The sequence below is a fragment of the Sturnira hondurensis genome, unplaced genomic scaffold (assembly GCF_014824575.4).
Source record: "Sturnira hondurensis isolate 20B ecotype Veracruz unplaced genomic scaffold, ASM1482457v3 Scaffold0008992, whole genome shotgun sequence".
NCBI lineage: Eukaryota > Metazoa > Chordata > Mammalia > Chiroptera > Phyllostomidae > Sturnira > Sturnira hondurensis.
Window position 1 is genome coordinate 5,984,297 of NW_028081623.1, and position 12,205 is coordinate 5,996,501.

At 35.4% G+C, this 12,205-nt stretch overlaps 1 protein-coding gene across 10 annotated transcripts in view; it reads left to right on the forward strand.

Moving 5' to 3' along the window:
- Positions 1-12,205, forward strand: part of AMPH (amphiphysin) — a 274,501-nt gene that overhangs the window by 168,135 nt on the left and 94,161 nt on the right. For 9 of the 10 annotated variants that reach the window (XM_037056533.1, XM_037056538.1, XM_037056536.1 and 6 more), the window contains exons 4-5: positions 2,064-2,158; positions 4,861-4,956. In XM_037056533.1, the coding sequence (XP_036912428.1) occupies positions 2,064-2,158; positions 4,861-4,956 (191 nt within the window). Of the gene's footprint in view, positions 1-2,063; positions 2,159-4,860; positions 4,957-12,205 lie in introns of those variants that run through there. The other variant, XM_037056540.1, reaches the window with a different exon arrangement.

A 12,205-nucleotide genomic window follows, 5' to 3' on the forward strand; every position in this document is an offset into this window, starting at 1 on the left:
CTGTCAGCAAAGTAAATTCTAAATCCCTAAAATCTCTTTGCCAGACTTTATGCTCCATAAGGTTAGCAAGGCTTGTGTCTTATTAACTTGTCTATCAATCCAAGTACTTCCTATGGCAAGTTCTAGAAAAATTTCTATGTCAAAATGGATTCTTTCCACATTGTCTGTCACTATCCACACAAGAATTAGTAGTTATTTTAGGCTGCTAATAGACACATTTACTGTAACAGTTTGCTTTTAACCTCAATGAATAAGGTCTTAGGTAATTTTAAGTGTACATTCACAGTTTTATTTTTACCATAAAGGTTATTGGTCCTTTAATGCCATTATTTCTTTCTCTTCCTCTTAAGACATTAAGAACCTATGTAAATAGCTGTTTATAAAGAAAAGAAAACCTCAGAATCCTTTTGACATAGAAATATGGAAGGGGCTCATCAGTGACAAACTTTTGACGTGAATTTGAGGGGTACATTGTTTATATAGACTTGCTGGTACTTGGAGAGGAGTGAATGTGGACACGAGATTATGTAGCTGCCACCTTGCAGTGACCACATGTACAAGATAGAGCATCTTTATTTGCTTGAATTCAAAGTGCTAGGGAATGGATGCAGGCTTTTGTATGATTTGGGGGGACTTTTGCTGTATCTACAAGACTCTCATTTCATCAGAGTTCCCAGTGACTTTAGTCATCACTGTTTTTTCCCACGCTTACTTGCTGGGGCTTCATCTTGTGGTATTTCAGCCTGTTGTCAATGGCCCCTTTAACATGCTCAGGGATGTACTTGCACATGGGGAGAGGGGTCCAGGCTTTCAAACCAACAAGGTGCAGAGACCAAATATGTATCTTCTTTTTATCAGGGGAAGGAAAGTGGGGTATTCTATGCCTAGAGAATGAAAAAGTACTATGAAATACCAAATTATATGTTCACTTTTACATGTACTCTTCAAGAATATACTTCTATCATTTCAGACATCTTATTTTGCTTTTGTTTTCCTCTCACAGTTGAATCCAGCATGACCTCCTTTGAATCTAACAAGCATGTGGTTGAGTCTAAGAATGTTGCAGCTTTCAGTTTAACAAAAATTTTCTATCTTTGATTCCGTGGCATTAAGTTTATGAAATGTGTTTTTGTTTCTAATGACTGTACTCAATTGTTCTCTCCTCCCTCTTTATCTAGTCCCTTTTCATATTTCTTAAAGACAAAGGCCAAGAAATCAACTCAGTCAGGTCTCACCTTTGAACTGGCGATAAAGAAGCACTTTTTCCAGTCACCAGCCAAAGAATGTACCTTGTTTTGTTCTTAGGCTGAGCTATCTCCATGGCAATCCACACTTCACCTCCATGTTTTGAAGGAGGGTTTTGAAGGGTTTTGATAATACTTTATTTATATCATGTGTTTCACTTAGAACCTGTATTTTTCCTATTATAAATAACCAAATTTTTGTAACATGCCAAATGTATTTCTATAGAAATTCTGATCCACTGACTTAAGAATGCTAACCTTTCTGAGAGTTCTGATTTAAAACTCTATGTATAGATTTTAGTAATACTGTGAAAAAAATCTTTTTTTTCTTTTGAAAATTGTTAGGCCACTTAAACCACTTTCAAACAACTGTTATGACCTAAAATCCTATTGATTTTACTTTTACCTCCTTCTAAAAATGCTTTATTTCTTATATTTAAAGTAATTTAAGATTAATTTTATTTTTAGAACTCTATAGTGTCTTGTGTATTTACGGTTCCATGTCATTTAGTGAATGACAGCACACATAATAGGACTCATTTATGGTTGTTTTCAGAATAGAACACTTTGTTGATTTTGTCAAGACTTGATATATATCTATTATTATCACATAAATAATAGAAATTCATACAGTAATCAGATAAGTCTTAGAGACCCTCAAGCAAAGATGTGATTACAGATACAATTAATAGTTGTGCCTTAATGATTTTTGCTTAAATGATTAACAAAGATTTTTCTCTCACTTAGAAAAGTAGGGGAAAGAGGAAGGGACTCCTCTCTCATTTCTATCTGACAGAAGTCGTTTTTCTCCAACACTAGGCATGCAAGAAGCCTCAATGAAGCTTACCGAGTCGCTTCATGAAGTCTATGAGCCTGATTGGTATGGGCGGGAAGACGTGAAGATGGTTGGTGAGGTAAGAGCCAGGATGGCAGCATGCCAGAGGCCTTGGGGGCTTCTGCAAGGCTCCCAGCAAGTTCTGCCCACTCAGCCTATTTCCTGAGTACATCTCACCACTTCTTGGTCTTAATCATGAGGGGACACCATGTACCCAGAAAACCACCCTACAGATCTGCCACCCAGATCATCCCCAATTCAATGATTAGAGAACTGATTGTAAAACCACTTGGATAGAAAGCTGTGTGTTAAAGATCATTTTTCTCAAAATAAAAATAGTATTTTTCTATCTCTTAGTCCTCATCCTAATAGTGCATTTCAGCAGGAGAATGGGTGCATGGCATGAGTTTGTGAATCTGCTTCACCTCTGCACCCTTTCTTTTCCTACCCCTCCTTGAAAGAAGGGACAGGAACTTGAAAGAGCATCTATTTCACTTAAACAACACATAGCCCATTCACTGCTTGGAAGAACCTGAGGAGAGATGCAGTTGGCCTGCTAATAGGAGTTTGACTTATGGAAAACTTTGTTCTTAGACATATCTGAACACCTGAAATCCAACTTCTAGCTGAGAGCCTTCTCAAAGTGAGCAAATGGGCGTCACTCTTTTGAAGGTAGAGTGGGGCAGATCTGTGTGATGTATGAGGTTGGATGAGTTCTTTAACCTTCTTGGGCTTTACTTTCCTCATGTGCAAAATGAGAACAATACTAGTGCCTACTAATAACACATTTATAGTTTTTGTATTCATGTCAATGCCATCATGCATAGTGCTTGTATTATTATAGACATTAGAAAGCCACCTGTCAGAGGTTCTCTCATATCCAAGTTATTTATTAAAATGAAGAGTAGTTTGTCATATCCCATTGCATGGAGCCAATTGCTGCTCATTGAAGCACAGGAGACCTGGGAGATACAGCTTCCATGGCTCAGGGGTCATGGCTCAGGGGTAGGTCTGATATGTGATGAGCTGACTATCTACACAGCCGTTGGAAAGATGGATTAACAGTTCAATGCCAGGCTTCTCCATGAGAATTCTGACATCCCCACTTTGATCTTTATAATCTTATTATGACTGAGAGAAAAGCAGAGACTTATTTGTGAGGAAAGCTCTTTTTGGTTCTGTTCCCTCTTTTGAAAACTTTCAGATATGAATTTTCCAAAACTAGCCTCCACATGCCACTTTCCAATGCAATTATTAAGTAATTACATATTGTCACATTTCTTCAGTAACAAAAACACTGTGTTTTAATGTTATGTTAAATGCTTAACTCATTTTGTAAATTTCTTATTAATAGGATATAATTTAAAAATTTGTCATGAAATGAAGAGTTTTTAAGGGAATAATAGACACCTGTGTTACTGGCTTTTCAGAACATTACTACATTGTATGAGTGGCAGGTGCCATTGTTGACATTTATTCCTAAGGAAACAGCTGCCATCCTACCTTGGTCCTTGTGGTTGCAAGAATTTGTGCAAGAATTTCAGTTGGAGATCAAAATATGGATTCTTTTAATGGTGAAAGAACTGAACACTGCATTTTCAGAGGGTCTATTCAAATCAGAAGAGGTACCTTTTTATACAGAGGATTTAAACATTTTTGTTTGCATAAAATGATTTTGGATCTGTAACAAATAGGACTGTTCTTTGAAGAAACAAAAGGAAATATCCCTTTTGCACCCCCCTCAAAATAATTTCAGCACAATAGAAACTTATCTCTCTTACATAAAGGCCGTTGAAGGTGGTGAGCCAAGGATGGTGTGCTGGACTCACAAGCATCAGGGGTCCATCGTTGACAGTCTTGCTGCCTCTGCTAGGTTCAGGATGATTCTCTGAACACTAGCTCTCATTTCTGCATTCTAGTTAGCAAGAAGTAAGGTGCATGAAAGATTAGCATCCTTTATGGTGTACTTTCTGAAAGTACATCACATTGTCTAGAACTTAGACTCATGGTTACATTTAGTGCAGTGAAGGCATGGAAATATAATCTATCCTAGGCAGTCCTGTTCAACTGACCTCTTTTTCCTTAGATTGTCAAAAAAATCAACAGAACAATAGGCATCTTGTGTGAATGAATCAAAATTACACCTATCTTTTTTGTTTGATTGGCAAAAAGTATTTTTTGGTGTGCCACAAAATTTTAGTGATTGTTTTATGTGTGCTGTGAAATGAAACTGGATGAAAATAGCTGATTTAGCCTAATGCCTAGGCATAGTGATAGTAGTAGTACTAGTAACACCTAATATTTATTGTGTATTTATCATAATTGGTATTCTATAAATGGAAGATCCTTTTCCACTACGGCAATAATTTTTTGCCCTTTTTGTGGAAGTTTCAGCAATGGTAGTTTCTTTGGAGTGGTTTCTAGTTTCCTAGATGGCTTCAGAAGCAATCCATGTGGAATTCTTTGTAGTTTCTTATCCCCAAAGGTCACCTATGAGTATCTACATTTTTTAATAATTCAGAATCAGAAATATATTTTTAATGACTATTAAAAATAGTCAGACTATTTTTAAATAGTCTGTACTGTAATTTAGAACTGGTAGCTAAATTGTCTAGAAATTTTATTGTATTATTAAACAATCTACATTCTTTCTAGCATCTATTATCTGAGAACACATTACTTATGAAATATTTTAGTTTCAGATGTTTTTTAGAAGTTTGGTGAAAGGTATTCAATTAAACTAATTCCACATTTATCACTTTATTTCTCTTTTTATTTCAGAAATGTGATGTGTTATGGGAAGACTTCCATCAAAAGTTAGTGGATGGGTCCTTGCTGACACTGGATACCTATCTGGGCCAATTTCCAGACATAAAGGTATTTTACTCTGTGTCTGTAAAGGGAAGAGTTGAGTGATCCTATGTACTTATGGAAACATGAGCGAGAGGAATCAAAAGTCAAAGACAATTGCTAACTTTTCATTTATTTGAGTGTAGGATTTTTATGCTGTTCCTATCAGTTTGAAATGAAATATAGTTACGGAAATCACATTTTTCCCTTGAGTGAACTGTTCCAGCCTTTTATTTCTCTACAGAAGTCTTTTTAATCTTATAGGCATAAAATCAGAAATCAGAGAGCCCCCAAATTTTAATCTTTTGTGTTAAAACCTTTCTATTATAAAAGTCCCTTTAACATTTCATATAATAAGGGCTTGGTGATGATGAACTCCTTGAATTTAACCTTATCTGAGAAGCACTTTATCTGTTCTTCCATTCTAAATGAAAGCTTTGCTGGATAAAGCAATCTTGGCTGTAGGTCTTTGGATTTCATGACTTGGAATATTTCTTTCCAGCCCCTTCTTGCCTGTAAGGTCTCTTTTGAGAAATCCGCTGATATTATATAAGAAAAAGAAGATGAAAAATATGAACAGTGAAAGAACAGCAAACTCACAGTTATTAACAACCACACCTAAAACAGAAGCAAACTAAGAGGACAGCTAGATCAGGAGTGGAACCATAGAAATGGAGATCACATGGGGGGTTAGCAACAGGGGAGTGGGAGGAGGAGAAGAGGGGAGAAGGTACAGAAAATAGCATAGACAGTAGGTAGAAAATAGATAGGGGGGAGGGCAAGAATAGTAGGGGAAATATAGAATCTGAAGAACTTGAGACACATGGTTATAAACTAAGGGGGGGAGAATGGTGGGGGAGGGGTATGCAGAGTGGAGGGGATTGAAGGGGGGAATAGAACAACTGTATTGGTATAATCAATGAAATATATATATTAAAAATGGGAAAAAATAAAAATAAAACCTTTTTATTATATAGCATTTGACAAGAATTTATGCTAGAATAAACAACAGTTACAAGGAAAGGAGAAATTTCATTGCAAATGTGAAAGCAAAGTCTGATTTTTCTTTGTGTACTATTTATTTTGCATATGTTCATAGCACAGCTGCATAGTTCCTATCCTTGATGTTTTCTGGTTCAAATTGAATTACAGTTGACCCTTGAACAGCGTGTGGGTTAGGGGCATCAACCCCTTTTCAGTTGAAAATTCACATGTAGCTTTTGGTGCTCCCAGACCTTAACTAGAGTTGTCCCTGGGTACCCATAGGGTATTGATTTCCAGAACCCTTGCAGATGAGAAAATCTGTGGGTGTTCAAGTCCTTTGTACAAAATGGTGTAGAGCAATGAGTACAGTCAGCTCTCTACTTCTGTAGATTTCTAACTACAGATTGAAAATGCTGTTTTTGATCTGTGTTTGGATGAAAGTGAAAATGCAAACCATAGTATAGAGATAGCCAACTTTATATTTATTGAAAAAAATCCATGCATAAGTGGACCTGTGCAGTTCCAATCTGTGTTGTTTAAAGGGTCAGCTCTATTAAGATGTAATCATTTCATATACATTTGCATCTGGATCTAGAAATATCATGTCTAAAATCTTTGTCTTATCTGACACTTGGATCATTGAAAGGGAAATGCACAAATGAAGGTTTGAATACTGTAGATTTGGAATTGACTTTAGAGGTAAAAATGGTTTTTACTCCACCAAAAAACTACTAGATCATATTAAAGTAAAGATCTGATTCAGCAAAGTAGCAGAATACAAAATCAATGCTCAGAAATTGATGGCATTTTTATACACCAGTAATGAGCTGTTATAAAGAGAAATTAAAAAATCAATCCCATTTGATATTGCAATAAAAATGATATAAAATATGTAGGAATAAATTAAACCAAGGAGGTAAAGACCTGTACTTGGAAAACTATAGGACACTGAAGAAAGAAATTGTGGAAGATACAAATAAATGGGAACATATACCATATTCATGGATTGGAAGAATTAACATTATTAAAATGTCCATATTCTCCAAAGCAATCTATAGATTAAATGCAATTCCTATTCAAATATCAAAGCATATGTCACAGCTCTAGAATGAATACTCAAAAAATTTATATGGACCAGAAAAAGATGCCAAATAGCTTCAGCAACCTTGCAAAAGAACAAAGGTGGAGGTATCACAATACCTGATATCAAACTATACTATAAGGCCACAGTATGGAGACTGACTGAGGGATGGAAGTGAGTGGGCTTGGGTGAAGGTGGGCAAGGGGAGAGAAAGTGGGGACAATTGTGATAGCATTAGTAATGAAAAAAGAGATGTTTTTAAAACCATTTAGGTTGTATATAGCAAATGGTAGGGTTAATAGAACTGTCCCCTACCCCCAGTTGTTTTCCTTGATCAAAGAAGAGTGCCAAGTAAGACAGCCACATACTTTCCTTTCTGTAAACTGAGAAAGTCATGAACCAGCATCTATGGGTATCTGCAGTATCTCATTAGGTGACTTCTGATGAGAAGTTTCATTCTTGCCTGGCTGCCTTTGTAGCCATTGCCAAACACCAGATAACAATCTGCAGTAATATACACTGGCCTTGGCTATGAAACATAGTGAAGCTTCTTGGCCAAAACACCACTCATGTCAATAAATTAATTTCCGTGGGTTTACACAGAATGCCTAGTGCTAATTGGCCAACATCTCAAGAGTGTGTTTTGAGATACCAGGAGCACCCAACAAGAACCAAAGTGGATCAGACTAGATACATTAGCCTTGTTGGTAAAAAGTCAAAGAGAACAAATCCAAATCATAAATTCTCAATGATGTTATCATAATAGGCAGCAGCAGGCTTTATTGAGCTGTTGCATAAGTATGTTCAATTAAAATGTGTATGTCAGTCTTTTTAATTTTCTGAGAAATTAAAAAATTAATTTTTACATAAAAGCATAGTTTTATTTTTTTAATTTTTTAATTTTTTAATTTAATTATTGTTCAAGTACAGTTTTCTATCCTCCACCCCCAGCCCAGCCCACCCTGCCATGCTCCCCAAAAATTAATTTTTAAAAAAATTCTGTAAAGCTGCATGCAGTAGCCTACATGTTTTAAGTCATCTTAAGATTATTTGATACATACTCAAATCTTATCTTTGAATTTGTAGCATTTGTGAAGCAAACAGTCTCATAATTTATCACACTCCAGAATATCATTTAATACACAAATATGTAATCTTCATAAAAGTAACTTTCCATTCTCAACAATGGATAGATCTTCCAAACAAAAAAATCAACAAAAATATTGTAGCATTAAATGACACTCTAGATCAAATGGACTTCATTGATATTTAAATAATATTTCACCCCAAAGAAGCAAAATACACATTCTTCTCAAATGCACATGGACCGTTTTCAGACAGACCACATGGAAGCACACAAAACAAGCATTAGAAAATTCAAGAAAATTAAAATCATATCAAGCATCTTCTTGGATAACAATGGCTTGGGACAAGAAACTGACCTCAAGAAAAAGTCAAAACATTCACATAAACGGAGGCTGAATAATGTGTTATTAAGTAATGAATGGGTTAACAAGGAGATGAAGGAAGAAATCAAAAAGTATCTGGAAGCAAATGAAAATGAACACTCAACAACCCAAAATCTATGGGACACAACAAGGGTACACCAGAGAGGGAAGTTCATAGCAATACAGGTCTATACCTAAAGAAGATAGAAAAATCTCAAATTAACAACCTAACCTTACATTAACAGGAACTAGTAAAACAACAACAAACAAAGCCCAGAGTAAGTAGAAGGAAATAAATAATCAAGGTCAGAGCAGAATTAAATGATATAGAGACTAGAAAAACAATTCAAAGGATTAGTGAATCCAGAAGCGGATTCTCTAAAAAGATAAATAAAGTTGACAAACCATTAGCCAGACTCATCAAGAAAACAGAGACAGGACCCAAATAAATAAAACCAGCCATGAAAGAGGAGAGGTAACAACCAATACCACAGAAATACAAAGATTTGTAAGAAATTACTATGAACAACTATATGCCAAGAAATTGGACAACCTGGGCAAATGCATAAATTTCTAGAAAGAAGCACTTCCAAAACTGAATCAGGAAGATTCTGGCAGAAAACCTGAATAGACCGATAACACATGGACAACAACTGAGAAGGGTGGAAATGGGAGGGAGGGGGGAGGATGGGGGGTGGGACGGGATGGGNTACAAAGATTTGTAAGAAATTACTATGAACAACTATATGCCAAGAAATTGGACAACCTGGGCAAATGCATAAATTTCTAGAAAGAAGCACTTCCAAAACTGAATCAGGAAGATTCTGGCAGAAAACCTGAATAGACCGATAACAACTAGCAAAATGAAAGTAGTGGTAAAAAAAAATCCAGGCACACAAGAGCCCTGGACCAGATGACTTTACAGGTGAATTTTACCAAACATTCAAAGAAGAACTAACACCTATCCTTCTCAAACTATTTGAAAAAATTCAAGAAGAGGAAGACTCCCAAACTCTTTTTATAAGGCCAGGATTATCCTAATTCCAAAACCAGGTAAAAACACAAGAAAGAAAATTACAGGTCTAAATCTCTGATAAACAAAGATTCTAATATCTTCAACATAATACTCATAAATGGGATCCAGCAATACATTAATAAGATCATATACCATACTAAAGTGGGATTTATGGCCAGGGATGCTAGAATTATATAATATTTGCATCAATAGATGCAGTACATCACATAAATAAAATGAAATACAAAAATCATATGGCAGTATCAATAGATGCAGAAAAACACTTGATAAATTCCAGCATTCATTTATCATAAAAACACCCAGCAAAGTGGAAATAGAGCATACCTCAATATAATAAAGGCCATATACAAATAACTTACTGCCAACACCAAACTCAATGGGCAAAACCTAACAGTGTTTCCCTTAAGATTGGGGACAAGTCAAATATGTCTGCTTACCACTCATTCAACATAATACTGTAGGTCCTACCCATTACAACCAGACAAGAAGAAATAAGAGGCATGCAAATTGGAAAGGAGGAAGTAAAACTTATTATTTGCAGATCACATGATAGTATACATAGGAAACCTTATAGACTTCACTAAAAACTACTTGACCTAATAGTAGCAGTATACAAAGTCATTATTCAGAAATCGACAGCATTTTTGTACACCAACAATGAACTATCAGAAAGAGAAACTTTAAAACGTTCCCATTTACTATAGCAACAACAACAACAAAAGTACCTAGGAATAAATTTAACCAAGGAGCTAAAAGACCTGTACTCAGCAAACCAAAGAACACTGAAAAAAGAAATTGAGGAAGAAACAAATAAATGGAAGCATGTACCCTGTTCCTGGATTGAAGAATTAACATCATTAGACTGTCCATGGTACACAAAGCAATCTATAGATTCAATGCAATTCCTATTAAAATACTATTGGCTTATTTCACAGATCTAGAACAAATACTTCAAAAAATGTATATGGAAACAAAAAAAAAAGACCCTGAATAGCATTAGCAATATTGAAGAAAAACAACAAAGTTGAGGGGATGAAAATAACTGATATTGAACTATATTACAAGGCCACTGTTATCAAAACAGCCTGGTACTGGCATAAGAACACATATAACAATGAAACAGAATACAGAGCCCCAAAATAAACATATTTTATGGTCAATTAATATTTGACAATGGATGCACAAGTATACAATGAAGAAAAATAGCCCCTTCAATAAATAGTGCTGGGAGAACTAGATTGGTACACGGGGGGAAAAAGGAAAAGAAAAAAAGAAACTAGACCACCAATTTACACCATACAGCAGAATAAACTCAAAATGGATAAAAGACTTAAAATTAGTGGTGATACCATAAAACCCTAGTGGAAAACATAGGCACTGAAATTACAAATATCTTATGTAGCAATATTTTTGCTGATATATCTCCTAGGGCAAGGGAAGTAAAGGAAAAATAAATAAATGGGACTATATCAAATTAAGAAGCTTCTGCATGGCTAAAGAAACTGCCATCAAAATGAAAAGGATACCTAATCTATGAGAAAACATATTGTGAATGATACATTGTACAAGGGTTTAATCTCCACAATATATAAGAACTCATACCACTAACCTCCAGGAAGACAAACAATCCAATTAAAAAGTGGACAAGGACCTGAATAGACACTTCTCCAAGGAGGACATACAGATGACCCTTAAACATGAAAAAATGCTCAACATCACTGGCCCTTAGGGAAATGCAAATTAAAACCAGAATGAGATATCACTACACACCTGCCAAAATGACTGTTATTAGTAATTAATTAAACATGCAACAAATCAATGTACAACAAATGCTGGTGAGGCTGTGGAGAAAAATGAACCCTAGTGCATATTGGTGGGAATGCGGACTGGTGTAGCCAGTGTGGAAAACTGTATGGAATTTCCTCAAAAAATTTAAAATGGAGTAATATGCTCCAAAGGTATCAATTAAATACATTTGATCTAGTGTGTCATTTAAGGCTGCTGTCTCCTTGTTGATTTTCTGTCTGGAAGATCTATCCATTGAAATCAGTGGGTTGTTAATATCCCCAACTATGACTGTATTTCTGTCTATCTCTCCTTTTATGTCCATCAAGACTTGCTTTATGTATTTAGGTGCTCCTATATTGGGTGTGTAAGTGTTTATTAAATTATATCCTCTTGTTGGATTATTCCCTTTATCATTATGCAGTGTCCTTCTTTGTCTCTTACTACTACAGCCTTGGTATTAAAAGTCTATTTTGTCAGGTATAGATACTAGTACCCCAGCTTTTTGTTCCCTTTCCATTTGCATGAAATATCTTTTTCCATATCTTTACTTTTAGTCTGTGTGTTTCTTTTGATCTGAGATGGGCCTTTTGGAGGCAGTATATATGTGAGACTTGTTTTCTTATCCATTCATCTATGCTGTGTTTTCTGGTTAGAGCATTTAAGCCATTTACATTTAAGATGATTATTGATTGATATATATTTAGTGCCATTTTATTGTTAGACTATTTTCTTCTGTTTTTTTTCCTTCACCTCCCCCTCCTCTCTCCTTCTCCCTCCCAATCTCCCTCCTCCTTGCAAGCCCTTTAACATTTGTTTCAGTACTGGTTTGGTGTTAACAAACTCCTTTACCTTTTTCTTGTCTGGGAAACTCATTATCTCTCCTTCAATATTAAATGGTGGATTTGCTGGGTAGTCTTGGTGGTAGGTTCCTACTTTTCA